We start from the raw sequence: 17854 nt of genomic DNA on the forward strand, positions 1-17854 counted from the left end.
CAATGAGGAGCCACCCAGTGCAGTTGGAGACCCCGAACTCGGTGTCCCCTTCCACATCGGGACGAGGTCATCTCCAGCCCGGGGCACCCCAGGCACCTTACCTTCTTGCCAAGCGCTCTCTGGGCTCCGAACCCTGATCATCTCCTGCACCCACCCTCTGCCCGGGACTCCCACGTCACCGCTCTCCACGGATGAACACTGCCCACCTCTACACATCAGTCTCAAAGCCACCCCCTCCAGCCTCCAGACCCTTCAGAGCCAACTGCTCCCTCAGTTGCCACATCCCACCTTGCCGCCTAGCAAAGTGTCTGCTGCCAGGGCCCATGGAGATGGTAAGTGTCCAGTGATTTTTAAAAGACAGGGGAGGATGTCCCAGTCACTCATCTCTGGTGAACCTCATGTACTTTGCCCTTCTGCTATAAAACTCGCCTTAATCTTTGCACCTGTAACAAAAAGCCCCCTTTCTCCTAAGCCTGCATTTCCCACTCTTAAGCTAAACTGAATTCATTACTTTGCACAATCAAGTGCTATGTGACTGTTGGTCTTTGGGGGATATGCCCAGAGGCAAGCCTATGTTTGGGGAGCGTTTTATGACGCTCTCCCAGTAGGATGTCCCCTGAGCATTCACCTGGAGGCTTGGAAGGCCCATTCTCACACCCCTGCTCTGGAAGCTCTTCCCAAATGACCTCCCAAGCTTCTTGGTATATTGTATCTTCTCCAAGATGATAAAGATGTGAGGGAAGGAAAACAACAACGAACCCAGCAGGTGAAATCGCAGATATGGACACACCAAGGGTTAATGATGGCAACATAAAATCAGCCAGAGGCCAAGTACCCCAAGCAGACAAGCCTTGGGCATGCATGCTGGGAGAGGGCAAGCAAGGGAGGGGGTCTCAGAACGGCCTCACCTTCCTCCTGTCCAATGGGGACAGCGCTACCCATTGGAGCGGTTAAGGTCAGACACCAGCACCTGCAGAATATCCTGAATCTACAGGTGAAAAGGGAAAAACAAGGGCAAGGGGAGAAAGAGAAAAGTGAATTAGAGAAGACAGGAAGGTAAGAGAAGGAAAAAGAGCAGCTGTGGATGATGGATGCTGGAGACAAGGGTGACGGATCATACCACGGCCTGTGCCATCTTTCCAAATGGCCACTCACTGCCTCGCCTGAGGCAGAAAGCAACGTGAACCAAAAGATGATCAAAGCTACCAAATCAGTCTGGAGGACACTGATCTGGCCCAACAATATTATCTTCCAGGTGAGGAAACTGAGACCCGGGAAGGACATGATTTTCCCTGTGATCACCCAGCAAGCAGGTGGCAAAGACAGACTCCCACCTCAGAGGTCACCTAATCCCAAGCACCCAGAGCTCATCTGTGCAGCTCTAAAGGGAGAGGGTGTCCTCGCTGACTGGCTTCCCCTTGAGGCTGGGGATGAGGGAAATTGCCAGAGCAAGAAGTCCTGTACTGAAGGCTTACTGCGAACCAGGCCCCCGCACAATCATCTCAGGATGCTGCCTAGATTTAAGTAGAGCTGTAGCACCCTGACTCGTAGGTGGACAAAGAGCTTAAACAGTGTCGCCCCAAATCAGATCCCCAGCAGAGCTACGGAGAGGCTGCACTCAGACCCAGGGTTCTTACCCACTTCTTTCATGCTCTTAACCTCTCACTCAGCTGCCCTGGAGCACCCCTCTCCCAGCCTGGCTGAGCAAGACTTACATCTTTTGATGACTCACAGCCACCAGATGCAGTTGTCTCTGGCTTACTGCCATGTTTCTTCTTCTTTTTCTTAACTCCTGCAGGAGACCCCAAGATATTTTTCCTTTGGCAGTCTCTCAACTGCAGAGAGGAAAAAGAGAGTTGAGGCTCACGAGAACGGCAAGCCCCTGTACTCACACCCCACTTTACAAGTTAGATTTGCCACCTGACTTCATGCCACCAACATCTCCACCAGGTGCTGTGCGTAGTCCCCCCGTCCCATCCTCCCAATGACAGAAGAAATGGACTGATAACATGGTTTAAAGAAAAAATATTTAGGAATTTACACTCAGTCTTCAGACTCCAACTTCTGGGATGCCATGACTCAGTAGCTGCCAGCGGGCAAAGCCAGCGCGGGGTGGAAAAGCAAGCATGTGAGTACTCAGACGTCAGGGCCCTTTCTTGTACATGTTACCCATTAACAGCGCTGCTCAAGCTCCTGCACCAATGGATGCTGATGGCAGAAGGCAGTGAGGGGACAGCCAGGGGCACAGCCAGGCACATTTCAGAGCAATCTGTTACAATCTCACATATGTCTGCATACGTGCATTAACACAGAAGGCTTTTTTTTCCTCAGGAGACTCAAGCAGAATTGATGCTTCAGTCGCCTGTTTATCCTGTGGGGTGCAGAGCAACCCATGTTGAGATGACTGGGGGAAGATTCCCAACTGGGAAGGTCAGTTTGCTGGGATCTGATCCACCGAGGATAAACAGATCACTCCAAAGAGCACTGATTGGGGGCACTCTGGCCCCAGGGTCATAAGGAATTAGAATGTGAGATGGAGGAGTCAGACAAAAATTGGAAAGTCTCCGTGGAGAAGTAGAAACCCCGCAGAAAACCAAACTAAACAATTCTTCCCAGTGTCACGCAGAGTGGTTGTCAATGCTTCAGGATTACTAGGGAAGTGCAGGCTTAGTAGGTGCTCAGTGTTAAAAGGTGGGGTACAGAACAGAGCAAGCGAGCCTGAATCCTCTCCCAGGGTTGGGTTCCAGGGTCTTGAGTCCCCCTTCAGGTTGGTGTTCTAGGCCACAAGGGAAACCTGAAAGGGGGTTAGTCCTGGGGGGCTGGGGCAACAGATCAAGCACCCAGCTCTTTAGGTGACTGTAAGGATGATTCCTAGGGGACTGTGACTTAACTACATTCCACCCCTAGTCCCCCCACTCCCCCACCCCCCTGCATATTCGCTGCTCCTCTTTGTCCTGGGCCAGCCTGCTTATGGACTCTCAAACTCCTCCCTCATCACTGCTCTCTGGTCTGGCAGGAGCCGAGGGGGTGGCTCAGGCCTGGTTATGAGGGTCTTCTGCAGGGATGCGAGAATACGGGTGGAGAAGGGGTTGGTTAAAGGTGGTAGGAGACATTTCCTGAATGCGAGCCTGTGTGAATTTTAGGAGGCAAGGAGCAAAAAGAAAAAAAATAAGGTGATCATTAGTATTGGCCCCAAGGGTGGGAGGAGCCATGAGGCTACAGGATTTTGAAACCATGTCAGTGGAGACTTGGAGCCCCCGCTTTCCCTTGCCATGTCCTTGCGTAGTTTCATGAAGGCTTCCACATTTTCTTCTACAATCCTTGACTCACTGATATAGTAACAACATTCTTCCCTGAGGAACAGGTAGGTGCCCCCTTTAGCAGCCGTTCACAGGTCGAGAGCCCGTCGGTTTTGGAGCATGGCCTGTGCCAGGGAGGGGAGCTGTCTTTGTGATAATGCTAAAAACACAGAGTTTTTTTCTAAGGAGGTATCTATTCGTTAACCGAAATGTTAGAAGTGCAGGAATGAAAGCCAACAAGGGCGCCAGTTTGCTAGCAGGGGTAGCTGTGATTAGAGTCCCATAGGGGGACTGAGAGTTGGGGAGTCTGGCAAGCAGCGTCCATTATCTTGGTCATGGTGGTATTGAGATTAATTGGAGCTGCCGCCAGTAGAGGCCTCTGAAGGGAAGCACAGAGGAAACAAGAGGAGGTATTAGTCCCAAAAGAGTCATTTAGGAAGGGTATAGCATTTTGGATTATATGAATCCAGGTTGAGGGTGTCTCTGTCTTTTCTGATGATGTTAGCTGATTTTGCAGGACTTGCTCTGAATGGAGGGTGTCCTGGGAGACTTGGACTGTGGCATTTTGTGTTGGGATATATTCCCTTGAGACGGGACAATGTTGCCACTGGGTAGGAATGCCAGCCAGTGTGCACTGCTGCTTGGACTCCCTGTACCCAGTGTTGGTCCCAAGAATCTGAAAAAGATAGTTAACCTGTTTTGTATTCAAACCCGTATTATGACAGACTGGAGAGAACATTAGGCCTTTGTCTGGAAGGTGCACTGTACATGAGTGTACATTTGTAGGTGTTCTTGCAGTGATCTAAGGTTTGATGGTAAAAGGAACAAAAGAAGATGTTCATAGGGTTAGTAATTGATGAAAGAGTTAGGGTGAGGGTGATGGGTGCTGTGCATCCGGCCTGTGGGCATCCACAGTACCCACCAAGTGGGTAGTCTCCCTGGATCCTGAGACAAAGGTCTCCCTAACTTTGAAAATCCATGCACAGGACACTGGGCTAGGGGAGATTTTGACAAGAAATGCGCATCCGAGTAGGACCCAGGTTACGACATGCATACTGTTTGTCTTCGGGGGCACGTTTGACCCAAGAGACATGGTGCCAGGAGGGGTGTCCCAGAAGTGTTACCAGTATAGGCGTGGGGAGAATGACCGTGTGTGGACGGAGGAGAAGGTCAGCTGAGGAGGTCAGGATCCGAGGCAGGACTGGGTAGGTACCGGTCTGCGTATTCCTGGAGCAGTTGCCTGAGTAGGGAGAGGTCAATCCTGTCCGGGTAAGTGTCCACGCAGCTGGTGAACTGCAAAAGAAGAAGGTGGGCAAACTCCCCCTTGAGGTGACACGCGAGCACAGGTTTGACGACGGGAACATATCTGCCAGACTTTTGCATTCAAGGAGGGGTGGAAGAAGAGCGGACTCAGGAATGGGCATTCATTAGGCTCCTAAGTAGAGTGATGGAGGGGACAGATTGGGAATAGAGGCAGGGTCTGCAGCAGAGTCAGTGGTGGGAGCCCTTGCTGCTGCATCAGCCTTGTTATTCCCTGTGGTCACGTAAGAACTGTCCGTGTGGTGTCCTTCACAGTGGATCATGGCGACTTCAGTTGGAAGCTGCAAGACCGTTAGAAGGTTAAGAATAAGTTTAGCGTTCATGATGGGGGACCCCTTGGTGGAGAGGAACCCCCTTTCCTGCCAAATCGAGCAGGACTGTGAGCCATAAGGAAGGCATATGTTGAATCCGTATTGATGGTGACTTTCTTATGGTGGCTGAGGGTCAGGGCCCCGGTAAGTGCTCTGAGTTCTGCCTTTCGGGAGGTGGTTCCCCCGGGCGGCTTTCCTGCCTCGATGACCTGATCGAGGGTAACGATGGCCTAGGCAGCCCTCCGCTGACCTCGCGCACCTTCGCAAGAGCTGCCGTCTACAGACAGAGTCCAGTAGGCATCTGACCAAGGGGAGTCAGCCAAACCCAGTCTGGAGGTTTGCATTTTTTCCAGGATTTCGGGACACGAATGAGCGGCAGAAGGGGGGCCAGAGACGAAGAGGGGCTGGGTTGAGAGAAGTTGACTGAGTGAGACTCGCCAGAGGGTTTGCGATAAAGAGCACGTGGAAGTCCTGTGAGCGGGCAGGAGTGAGAGTGGAGAGCGAGCGGGGAGACAGGAGGGCCTGAAGGTGGTGCAGGGAATGTGCTTGGACAGGTCTTCCCAGATTAATTTGAGGGGTTCCCGGGTGAGTAGAGCTGCCGCCGCCAGGGCTCTAAGGCAAGGTTGCCAGCCCCTGACGGTGGGATCCATCTGCTTGGAGACATAAGCAACAGGACGCAGGGCTGGGCCCAGATGCAGGGAAAGGCCACCTGCCGCCATACCCCGACGTGCGTCTGTGCACAGGAGGAAAGGCTTTTCTGGGTCAGGAAGGCCAAGGGCAGGTGCCCTAAGGAGGATATGTGTGAGTAAAAGGAAGGCCCTGCGGACCTCCCTGGGGATTGGAGACGTCCTTCAGGGGAGGCTTTTCCTGCCTTGTACAGTGGCTTGGCTGGGAATGCAAAATTAGGGATCCAAGATGGAAGAATCCGACCAAACCTAGGAAGGAAAGGATTTGTTCTGCCGATTCAGGGGAGGGAAGGTCCCGGATGGCCTGTTTGTGGTCCACTGTCAGCTGTTTGGAGGAAGGAGTTAGTCGAAGACCCAGATAGACAACTGTGGTACTGAAAGTTGGGCTTTGGATGGGGAAACACAATTTCCCTTTGAGCCCAGGAAGGTGAGGAGTTGTGCAGTGTGCTGCTGAGATTGTGGCAGAGAAGGACTGCAGAGGAGGAGGCCAGCAACATCCTGGAGGAGAGTCCAGAAAGGAGATGGACTTACCTGCTACCTTGACTGTTATCCTTGGCTCCTTGAAGTTTATCGGGGTCGACGAGTCCGGGCCTTTTCAGTCCTCAGCTGCCAAACCCAAGACTGCCGGTGGCAAGAGTTGCAGGGGCTGGAAGGACTGGCCCACCACAGCCAGGCATGGAGGGACAGTCACTTGTCCAGTGACCCCAGATGTTGCAGGTGGGACACGGTCCTGGCAGGGGTTGGGGCATTGTCTGGACCAGTGGCCTTCTTGACCACATTTGAAGCAGGCTCCCAGCGGTGGTCGGTTGGGGGCTATGGGGCCCGTTGTCGTACTCTGTGGGGTGACAGGTGCTGTGGTGGTTGGATGAGCAGGGCTTGGCGGTCTCAAGGCAGCTACCAGGGACTGAGCTTGAAGCCCATCCTTCTGGCAACTACGGAGTTCTCTCTCTGCCCTGTCCTGTTCCTTCCGGTTGTTAAATACTGTCAAGGCCATACTCAGCAGATCCCGGATAGGGTTTGAGGACAGTTCTCAGCCTTCTTTTTTTTTTTAAAAAAAAAAAAGATTTATTTATTCATTTACACAAGAACCAGGGTACAGGCCAGATACATGGGAGGGTGAGAGGATTCACCAGAGACAGAGTGGGGAACAGAACAGGCAGACTAAGGAAATACACCGCTGAGGGGAGCAGTGGGTGCAACAGTGTGCCATGTGGGACACTCACTGGCGGGCCGGCATGGTACCGGCACTGCAGAGGCTTGGGAGAGCCTCACAGCGTGGCACTCAACCACCTGTGCCACCAGGGGAGGCCTCTCAAACTTCTTAAGCTTCTACCTAATGTCAGGGGCTGACTGAGATATAAAATGGGTAGCCACAACTGTTGAGCCTCCATTTGAGTCAGGGTCAACCCTGGTATGGGGCTGGAACGCCTCCCTCAGGCGACTAAGGAAGGCAGCAGGGTTTTCTGAGGCAGACTGGGTGATCTCCCTGAGCTTAGCAAAATTTACACTTTTGTGCACAGCCGCTTGGAGACCAGCTAGGAGATAGGCAATAAAACAGTCTTGGTGAGTCCTGCCCCGGGGGCCCTGCCTGTGTCAGTCTGGTAGCCCCACCCAGCTCTGGGCTGGGAACTGCTGCAGAGCCTGGGGCCATGGTTGTGTCAGTCACAGGGATCTGATCTGCATGGTCTTGGGCAGACCTAAAAACCTGCTCCCTTTTGTCAGAGGTCAGGGTGGAAGAGAGGATCACATGTAATCATGACAAGTAAGGTCACAGGCTTGGGTAAGATAAGGAAACTCTTTGGTGTAGGTGGTGGGATTGTTAGTGAAAGAGCCAAGAAGCTTTTCAGTCTGGGAGAGACCAGAGGGAGAGGAAGGAACATGGACTCTAACTCCTCCTTCTGTCCCTGCCACTTCCCTGAGGGGACCTAGAAGAGGACAACCCAGAGCGGGTGTGGCAGCTAGGAGGTGAAAAAAAGAGGGGAGGCTGGATTGGGGAGCTGGAGGAGGTGAAGACTGAGAACTAGAGGATCAGAGAACGTTGAAGAGGGTCCAGAGAGGGGGAGAGTGAGAGGAGTCTCAAGACTTGGAGAGTGTGGCAGGTTTTCAGGAGGGAGGGGCTGGAGGGGGGCACGGGAGCACAAGAGAAAGCCAGCCTGGCCCTAAGGGATCTCTGACCATTTTCCATTGCGGTGACAGAACTGTTTAGGTCTGTAAGGATCGAGAAGTCACAAGCGCCATGCTCGGCCCGTGGGAGCCATTGTCCAATTGGTATTGAGGCCACACAGCGCTGCAGTAAAAGATGAGACGCTTAGGGCACATATCTGGCGTAAGGCCCAAGGGACCGAGGTTTGAGAGAAGGCATCTGCCGCGAGGGTGATAGATAAGCTTCAGTCAGAAGTTGGCTCTCAGAGAGAATTTTTATTCCTATATTGGTCACACACACACTTACGTTCATACAGGCAAGCCAACCCCAAGTTCTCAAAGTACCTTTGACTGAAGACAGTCACTGCGACTTGTCTCAGCCAGGTCTTCCACCTAGGTGGATGTTCTCTGGCTGTGGAAGTCTCTAGGCTCGAGGGCCCGCAGAGCAGATGGTCACGCAGGGTGTTGAGCTGATAGGACGCTTGTGCCGCTGTCAGGGAGCAGGCCGTCAGGGAGCCTTCGAAATTCATCCTGGGGGTGCAGCCCCCATCCCCCTATGTGAGCATGCTGCTGGGGCAGGGCAGCTGCCTTGGGAGCTTTGGAACCAGGTCCAACACAGGGCAGAGGAGGTCTGAACCCTCCTCCTTATTGTGGCAACTGAGTCACCTTCAGGAAGGCTCAGGTTGTCTGATGGCTTTGGAAAGCCTGAGGGTCCAAGCCACACCCTCGGCCCACAGCCACCTTGCAACCAGGCAAGTCACAGAGTGCCTTGCTCTAAGTGCCCAGTATTGCTGTGCCTGCCAGCACAGGGCCAACCAGCCCCTGTGCCCCAGGTGAAGCACCGTAGCCTGCTTGCAGGCCCTTGGACCTGGGCCTGTTGTTCCTTAGGGTCACCTCCCCTTTTCAGCCAGGGGACCTCAGTGTCTGCTGACCTGGACAAGTCGGCTTCTCTGAGTTCTACCCAAGCTGGTCAGTAAAACTTGCCCCACAGACCTGCCTGCCCCCCCACCCCTACACTGATGCTTGCTCTTCTGCTTTTCCACACCAGGAAGGGCCCAGCCTCACCTATTCAACCTGCGGTCCCCCAGCCTGCTGAGGCTCCCCTCTTAGACTTATAAGCCTGTGGCCATTGGCATCTGGCCTCCTGTCCTCCCTGCCTCCCCAGGGTCAATATGGAGGACTCCTGGGCTTTCTGCCCACCCCAGGGGGCCCCCAGTGCTCCCTCCAGCCATCCTCTCAGCTCTGCCCTCCGGGTACAGTGGTATTCCGCCTGTCTTTCTCCATCAGGAATGGTGGTGTCGCATCGGCCCGCGGGCCCCTACTCCTGACACTAAGGGTGACCCTGGGCCGGTGGGTTGAAAGACAGGGGAGCAGAGAGGAGGGGGCCAGAGGGGGCCGATCACATGCTGGCCTATGGGTGCACTGTCTCGTGTGTGTGAGAGGCCGTTGAGCGAGCAGGGAGAGGCTCCAGCTCCTGCTCCTGAGTCCCCCCTCCCTGTCCCCCTCCCCTCTCATCCAGAACCCCTGCCCACACCCTCCCCTGCTTCGTCTTCCCTCCCCACCTCCCCCCCAGTGCTGCAGCCCAGGCTGCACCTGCCTTCCCAGCTCTCCCCCTTCTCTCCCTCCCCGGTTTTCTCTCTGCTTCTCTCCAGCTGCCAGCTGATCGGGTCAGGCAAGTCCATGCTGTCCTGAGAGCCCCAGGGCCCCTTCAGCCTCTAACCAGACCCCTCCTCTTCCTGGGACACCTCTCTTCCCAGGCCTGCCTGGGTGACTGTTCTGTGACTTGGCCCCCAGCCCCCAAGCCTCCCCCTTCATCTGTGACTTTAGTCTGTTGTGGCGGTGAGCTGACACCCCAGGCGTGACCTCGGTGACTCTTGTGCCCCCTCGGTGGTATTGCTCCTGCCCTGCTCTATACATGTCTATAAATACACGGGCACACACACGTACACGCATGCATCTCTGGTGCTGGGAACTGCCGGCTGTGCTGTCCTTCTGAGTCTTGCGGCCCAACTACAAGCAAACACCGTCACCCCAGCCGCCCCCAACACGTGCCACCTCCGACGAGCCTCCCTGCCATTCCCGGCCTGTGCACAGTCAGCCCCCCCAGCCACCTTCCTGCCCCTTCCCCGAGCATGGGGGTGCTGTCCGGGCAGCTGTGTGCTTCTGGCCGTGACCAGTCCTGCTGTCTCTTGGCCGAGAATGAAACCCATTTCTGAACAATGGGGAGCAACGTGTTGTGTGCTGGTTGTGTTCTGTGGCATTCAGTGGGAGGGGAAGTCTTAAGCATGTGGACGCAGGGGTGCCTGGGATGCCCCAGTCCTTCCCGGGCTGCCCTGGAAAGCACCTGGATGTTAGCTGGTCTTCATCTGAACCCTGCTGTGGCCACCAGGGGTAGAGTGCCAGCCTGGAGGACTCATGGGGCCTGGGTGGGGGCCCCAGAGGAACAGGGTGAGAGGAGAAATGCCTAGGCTGGAAGCCAGTAGTCTGGGGTGCTGGCACCCTGCTTTCCTCCCACAGAAGTAGACCAGGTTTCCCAGTCTTGGTCATCAGAGCAGGACCTGGCCCTCCCGGGGTGGCACGCAGTGGATGGGTGGCACCTGTAGGGCCTAAGAGCTGAGCTGGGTTGGATGCCCTGACAGGCAGCTGCAGAGAGCACCTCGCACCCCAAAGTCTGCCCTCTGCTGGCAGGACCCACACCCAGCGCAGCACCTGAGCCCAGATCCCAGGGCCCAACCACGTGGTGAGTTCGGTTTATTCAGAAACAAAAGTGAAACACCAGGAACCACTCCCTGGCCTTGCCTCCTTCCTCTGTCCTGGGCGATCTATAAATAAGTTTCCTCGATGTCAACTGATTCATAGAAACCTCCTCTCCCAGGGGCCACCGCAGCCTCCGCTGTGATACAGGGGCCGTCTCAGCCCCATGTACACATGTCCCAGCACAGTATGTACACCGCGGGGTGCCCGCGCGCCTTCCGCCTGGCCTCCACCAGCCACCCCAGCCCGGCTTCTGGCCAAGCCCAGTTTTCCACAGGGTTGGGGGAGTAAATGTGTACCCCCAAATTGCCTGAGTAAGCCATGCATCCCCTCTATGGGGACCTTTTATTAAAGAAGCAGTGAAGGCCACCTCTGTGCAAATCCAGGGTGGCCTCCAAGATAATCAGGCACAGAGGCCCACGGGACTTTTGTAAAGACAGCAAGTGGAGGCCACCCCCTTGTGGACTGCGGTGGCCTCATACCTGCGGGACATTTGAGAGGAGGGAAGGGGAGGCACCCTTTTGCAGATTGGGGTGGCCTCACGCCTGCAGGACTTTTGTGAGGGGGCACAGGGGGGAAGCCACCCCTTTGTGCATTGGGGTGGCCTCATGCCCACGGGTCTTTAGTGAGGGGCGGGACAGGAGAGGCCACTCCTCTGTGGATTGGGGTGGCCTCATGCCCATGGGCCTTTTGTGAGGGGGGAAGGAGGAGAGGCCTTTTGTGAGGGGGTAGTAGGAGAGGCCTTTTGTGAGGGGGTAGTAGGAGAGGCCTCCCCTCTGCAAATAGGGATCACCTCCAAAATAATTGGGTGCAACAAAAAGTAAAAAGAAAAAAAAATAAAGAAAAATCAAAACAATTATTGAGTCCAACAAAAAATTAAAAAAAAAATTGGGTGTAAAGGGCCGTGGGGAAATTTCAAAAGGGAGCAGGGGAGGCCACCCCTTTGTGGATCTGGGTGGTCTCAAATAAACCACTGCTATCTCTTGGCTACACTCTAGACAGGTGTAGGTGCCCACCTGCACCAGCTGGTATCTCTGTCTGGACTTAGCCCCCGTGCCGGGCCTTCAAAATGCTGCCCCACTCCACATGGTTGGGGTAGCGTGGGGGGGCACGTGGCCCCAAATTGCCTGATATAACCTAGGCCCTCTGGTAAGGATTCAATTGGTCATCAAGGAGCCCCAATGTTGTAGAAGGGAGCCCCCTAAATAACTAGTTGGATGTTTCTAGCTCCTTGTCTCTGGAAGTATGAATAGCCCAGAGATTAAGACACTGCCCTGAACTAAGAGGCTAGGGTCTGCACCTGTTTCCCCCTATTAGATAGGGGAGTTGTTGTACCCCTTTTTTAAGCCAAGGGATAAAATGAAGACTGGGAAGGAGAGCCAAAGGACAGGGGGGGAAAGCCTGGGGAACAGGGATGGGTTGGTGAGGGCCAGGTGGGGGCAGAGCCTCCGGCCCATGCTGGTGGCCTAGACCACCATTATCTTCACCTCGTTGTCGTCAGCCTGGTAGAAGAAGGGAAGGCATGGGCTGTTTCCAATGGTGATGCCTTCCTGGGGGTTCTGCATTTCTTGAAGCAGCTGAATGATCTGCTGCACAGAGGTGTTCTTGAGCGGAGTCAGGCCCAGCTGGGCCTCCCCCTGGGTCGGCTGTAAGTCGTAGACGAGGCTCACCTCACTCTGTGATTTAGAGAGACAGAGACAGGATGCTGTGTGCCTGGCGGAGTGTGCTCCTCCTGCCTAGATGCCCGTGCAGGGCTTTCCTCACCTTGGCCAATGGCAGCGCCAAGCTCCTTGGGGGCTAGTCATGCGCTAGTGGGATCAGCAGCAGGGTTCTGGGCAGGTGCTTGGAGCTTCACCCGCCATTCGTTGTGCACCTCCACCAGCCACAAAACCAGCTCTTGCAGCTCTAACAGCTTCACCTGGAAGCAGAGACACTCAGAAACCCATCCCGCCCCCACCTGCACCACCATGGAGCCAGAGCTCTGAACTACCTTCATCTCCTCTTTTTTCTGGGCCAGCTGCCTTATGGACTCCTCCTTCTCTAGGTGCTCCTTCCTCATCACTGCTTTCTGGGTCTGGTAGAGAGCGATGTATTCTCCTAGGGGGAGGGTGTGTAGATAGCTCAGCTGCTGGGGTCTCCCTAGCCTCTTCATAACACCCCAGCTTCAGGGCACAGGCCTCCCCACTCACTGATGGTGTCAGTCTCTCCAGACATCTGGATACATCGATGCTCCAGCTCCTCCATCCAGTCCTGTAAGGCCACTTTCTCCTGCATGAGCTCGGTAAAGTGACCCTGCAGCCAGACAGTGGGCTCAGGGGCTCAGCAGTGCTGGCCTGCCCAGCACCCAGCCCGCCCAGCCCTCCAGAGAACCACACTGTAGGGTAAGAAAAAACTATCAGGTTTTCTGCCCTCCCGCCATTTGGATAGAAGACGGAACCCTGCGGTTGAATGCATGCCTGATGCAGGCACCTGGAGTAGGGTGTGGGCATATGTAGATGGGATTCACCTGGGCTAAGATGGGCTTTTAAGGGCGGCATCACGGGGACGCCAGCAGAAGCAGAGCAGCAGAAGCCGAACCGAGAGAGCAGAGCAGCAGAGACCACCAGAGAACACCAGAGAGCCCAGAAAGAGTGAAGACTTGCTGGGGGCTGGGAGGCCTGTCAGCCTCCCGGCCCCCCAGCACCCCTACTTGCCATGTACCTGGTAAATCCCAATAAAAGCCTGCAAAAGCCACTGAGGCTTCCAGGACTCTCTTCTCCTGGACCCAGTCTGCTGGATCAGAAAACCTGCCCCGTGTCCATTCCTTTCTGCCTTACAATTGACGTAAGTCGGCAAGGTGATCCATGCAGACGGGTATGGAGCCCTCCGAAGACTGGGAGGGACTGAGGAACAGCAGACTGTGTTTCCCTGTGACAGCGCTGGACGTGTCATGGCGGCACAGGGGATGGAAAAGGTCCGGAAGCTGCAGGATGAGACCTTGCCTGGAGGAGGAGATGCCCAAGAGGACCAGCCAATGATCCCCGAGGCAGCAAGAATCGTTAGGGAAGAAAGGACCACGACTCAGAGCTCCCCAGTGTGGACAAAGGGAAAAGCCGATGAACTTGGACTAATGGACTAACAATCCCGCCAGAAGGCGGAGGACCTTGGCAAGTTTGATATGTTTTGGGGGCCCTGGGGGAGGATGGGATTGTACACCCCCGGAGATGGGAATCTGGGGGTGGCCAGTGGGCCTTGGTGGCCAAAAGCAGCCAGTGTACTGCCCAGCAGCCAGGCAGAGGAGAAAAAGCCAACTGAGAAGGCAAAAGCTGGTGCTAAGTTCGGGAAGCCCTGAGTGGCTGCTAAGCACTACGTAAGCTAAAGAAGGCCAGTGAGTCTCTTAAAATCACCTGTGGGTGTTGCCCTGTTCATTGCTGAGTGAGAGTGAGGAGCTGAGGAACCCATCCTTGGGGAACGGGCAGGGAACGTGGCTTGTGGTGGGGCCCACAGCCAAAGAAGGGACCCAAGAGAGGCTGCATGTGGACTTGCATCCACGGATCCCCGACCCATGTGCTTGTGCAGTGGGCTGGCCTGAGTGCAGGGGCCTGCGTGTCGCATTGGTGGCTATGAAAGGCGAGTGTTGGAGTGACTGCAGACAGAAACCCTGAGGGTTGGGTGATTACCCCCAAAGAGTACAGAATCGCCAACCCAAGAGTGAGTGCATCCTGGGGGTGGATGCGGTGTGTGGCTTGTGGCCGAGACCCCAGCTGGAGGGGGCCGGGAGGCCTGAGGGCTCCTGGCGAGTGACGGCAGATGCCTGAGTGGTTCCCTCCCTCGCATGAGCAGTGCCTTTGGCAGCTGAAGTGGTGGATCACGTACTGGTGCCAATAGTCTTTTGCCCCTAGGTCGGTGCCCTGCCTGGACTTATTTGTGTTCTGTTATATTTCATTGTGATATATTTCATTTGCTTTTGTGGGCCATGGCTGCAGTGTTCATATTCGTCAAGAGAAACGTGTGTATAACTCGTATAGACTGTCTGGCAGGTAAAAGTATCAGGCTTTTCTGCCCTGCCGCCATTAGGATGGATGACGGAACCCTGTGGTCCCAAATGCATGCCTGATGCGGGCACCTGGAGTAGGGTGTGGGTATAGGTAGATGGGATTCATCTGGGCTAAGACTGGACTTTTATTCATTTATTTATCTATTTTTTTAAATGAACTTTGTGAAGTCAGTCTCTTTTTTTTTTAAAGATTTATTTATTCATACAAGCACTGGGTACAGTCAGAAGCGCGGGAGGGTGAGAGAATTCACCAGAGCCAGAGCGGGGAGCAGAGCAGGCAGAAGGACCGAAGTACACTGCTGAGGGGAGCAGCGGGCGGCAGGAGAGGTCTGCGTACCGTGTGGGACCCTCGCCCTGCGGCCAGAAATCAAACCAGCGCCGCGGAGGCTGTGGGCAGCTTCAGAACCCAGCGCGCAACCACTGCGCCACCAGGGAGGCCCAAGACTGGGCTTTTAAGGGCGGCGTCACGGGGACGCCAGCAGCAGCAGAGAAGCAGAAGCAGAACCGAGAGAGCAGAGCAGCAGAGACCACCAGAGAACGCCAGAGAGCCCAGAAAGAGTGAAGACTTGCTGGGGGCTGGGAGGCCTGTCAGCCTCCTGGCCCCCTAGTACCCCTACCTGCCATGTATCTGGTAAAGCCCAATAAAAGTCTGCAAAATTCACTGAGGCTTCCAGGACTCACTTCTCCTTTACCCGGTCTGCTGGATCAGAAAACCTGCCCTGTGGCCATTCCTTCCTGCCTTACACACACTCACCTGCAGTTTCTCCATGGCTCCCTGAAAGGCCGGGTGGATCTCCCCAGGCACACTCTCCCCTCCATGGCCTCGCGGCTGTCTAGGTCGTCAGGGATGCTTAGCTTTGGCAGGGGATCCTTGTTCTCCTCTTCCTCCTCCTCCTCACTGCTCAGTCCATTTACTGTTGGGGGGGGGGGCAGCCAGAGGGGCTCAAAGAACACCTGGGTTCTGAAGCAGCCCTGAAAGCCAGCAAGCTCTGCTCCCTCCTCTCTGTGCAACCCTGCGCCAGCAAGTCCCCAAAGGAGAAGGATCCAAGTTGTCCTAAGGGTGGCTTCCACTCTTGCAAACCCCTCCTCTGCTAAAGTCCCACTCACTTTCTCCAGTCCGAGCCAGGAGGTTCAGTGGGGCTGGCAGGTAAGAGTGAGAAGGGATGCTGCTCGCAGGTCTTCCTGCTCGGGCGGCCACAGGGTGTCTGGCACTCCAACTGCCCCACCTGTGTTTCCAGCAGCTCTTGGCGGGCCAACTCGACCTCCATCTTGCCCTGCTCTTCATGCTGCATCCAGTTGCCAAGCTGGGTGTTAAGCAGCACTGGCTTCTGCAGGACGTCCTTCTCGTTGGCCAGCTGCTGGTAGGTGGCCATGAGCTGCTCGTAGGCGGCCATGTACTGCTGAAGGTGACTAAGGTAGTGGTTCCGCTGCTGCTGCAGCTCCTGAGCCTCATGATATTTCTCCTCCACTTGCAGGGAGGACGCGGGGGGGTGAGGGCAGGTGGCAGTTGGCCTCCAAATTGTCACTGGAACCCAGCTGCCTCTGCTAGACGCTACCTCAGGGAGACCAGTAGTGACCATCACTACTGACCAGTGCTGCTCAGCACTCCTGGTGACAGGGGATTGGAACCCTACTTGTACTTCTGGTGGACAGTACCTGGCTGAGGTAGACACCACTTGTGGCTACAGTAAGCTCCGTTTCCCATTTGTAAAATAAACCCCAAGGTGGTTGTTTCCAGAGCCTGAAGTCTCTTGCAATTGTGCACATGGTTGAGAACCACAGTGATAAGTCCCCTACCGGGCACTATCCTTCCATTGGCTCTAACCTGTAGGCCCCTAGCGTATGGGGTCTGTATTGCTCCAGCCTTTGGTTTTGGCTTTGGGGCTTTTTGGCAGCTCTCTTGTCTTAGAGCCTGGGCAGGTGGGTGCCACTGCGGCCTATCCTGGCATCCCATTCATGCCCTGTGACTACCCTTTTCAGTTGGGATCCCAGCTGATGTCAGAGACACAAAGTGTTAAAACGTTCTTTGTGAGTTGCTGGACAACAACAACAAACAGCTCTTTCAGACATGAGGCTCGGAGCCTTTGGTGCTCCTTTCCGGTGATGTCAGACACAGGACTGGAGGCCCTGTCTCTGACAGAGGTCTTCATCCTCTCTTCCTCCTGCAGAGGTTGGCTACTGGATGCTGCTTTTCTTCTTTCAGCTTCTGGCCCTCCTTTCTTCAGAGGCCAGGAACAGAGTCTTCCCCTTCTTTCTTTGGAGGTTGGAACAGAGCCCCTCAGCTCCCTCTAACCCTGGCTTATATCACTCTTCAGGGTGTCCCAACATCAAGTCTGTTTGGACCATTTTTCTTTTTTTGTGCAGAAGAACTGGGGTATTGGCCAGAGGTGTAGAGTGAGCAGAACAGACAGACTGACTGAAACACACTGCTGAGGGGAGCAGCTGGCAAGGCAGGAGAGGTCTGCTGTGCCCTGTGGGTCAGATCCCAGCCAGGGATCAAACTCAGGCAGTAGTGATGATGGGTGCCAAGATTTAACCCCTAGGCCACCAGGGAGGCCCTGGACCATTTTCATCCTTGGCTGACTGGACCACTTAGCACCAATCAGCTCATAGCTTCCACCTGATTGGTCCTGCCATAACCCAGGAAGCATGCAGAAAAGGGCAGTTCTGAGCAGCAACTGTCTCAACGGACTTGTGGTGGAGCAACAGAGTGGAGACCACCGAGGCAACTCCCAGATCTGCACCCACAAAGGTGGGGGGACAGGCACTGTGGGACTTTGCCACCTGCCCAGGCCCCTTCCTTCAACTGCAGCAGAACTGCTTTCCAGTGCTCTCTGAAGTGAAGGATGCTGAGGCTCAACCCTGTTCAGTGAAGCACAACCCCAGAGCCAAGTCTGGAACCAGGATGTCTCCACGTCTCCTCGTCTCTCCCCTAGTGGCTCAACCTCCAGCAGGGCAGGTGACCTGCAGTCCCGGGGAACCCACCACTCCATGTCAGACCCTGGGCACAGGTGGTCACGGACCTGGCAGGACTGCAGGGTCACCAGTGCCCCCCAGCCCTGAGTTGGAGCTACCTATGTCCTGGCCTAAGGACCTTCCTCCCGGAGGCCTCCGAGCCCTTCCCAGCTGGCACAGGACTTACCATCTCCTTCAGCTCTGCCAGCTTCTCCTGCAGCTGGCCGAGTTTCATGGCCAGCTCGCTCCTGGTGTGCTGCTCCATTTGGAGCGAGCCGGTCACCTCCATGTTCTGATGGGACTGGACAGACAGAAGACACAATGAGATGCCACCCAATGCAGTTGGAGACC

General features: G+C 55.2%; 1 protein-coding gene across 1 annotated transcript; it reads right to left on the reverse strand.

The window, feature by feature from the left end:
- Window positions 1-934: 934 nt before the first annotated feature.
- On the reverse strand, window positions 935-12813 carry LOC119251247 (golgin subfamily A member 2-like). Its single transcript, XM_054698115.1, has 4 exons — window positions 12702-12813; window positions 12503-12609; window positions 12320-12430; window positions 935-988 (listed from the first exon to the last, which is right to left on the reverse strand). The coding sequence occupies exons 1-4, from the start codon at window positions 12784-12786 to the stop codon at window positions 935-937; spliced, it is 357 nt and encodes a 118-aa protein (XP_054554090.1). The 5' UTR covers window positions 12787-12813.
- Between the last annotated feature and the right edge of the window lie 5041 nt (window positions 12814-17854).

The sequence above is a fragment of the Talpa occidentalis genome, unplaced genomic scaffold (assembly GCF_014898055.3).
Source record: "Talpa occidentalis isolate TD23 unplaced genomic scaffold, MPIMG_talOcc4v2.1 talOcc4.2, whole genome shotgun sequence".
NCBI lineage: Eukaryota > Metazoa > Chordata > Mammalia > Eulipotyphla > Talpidae > Talpa > Talpa occidentalis.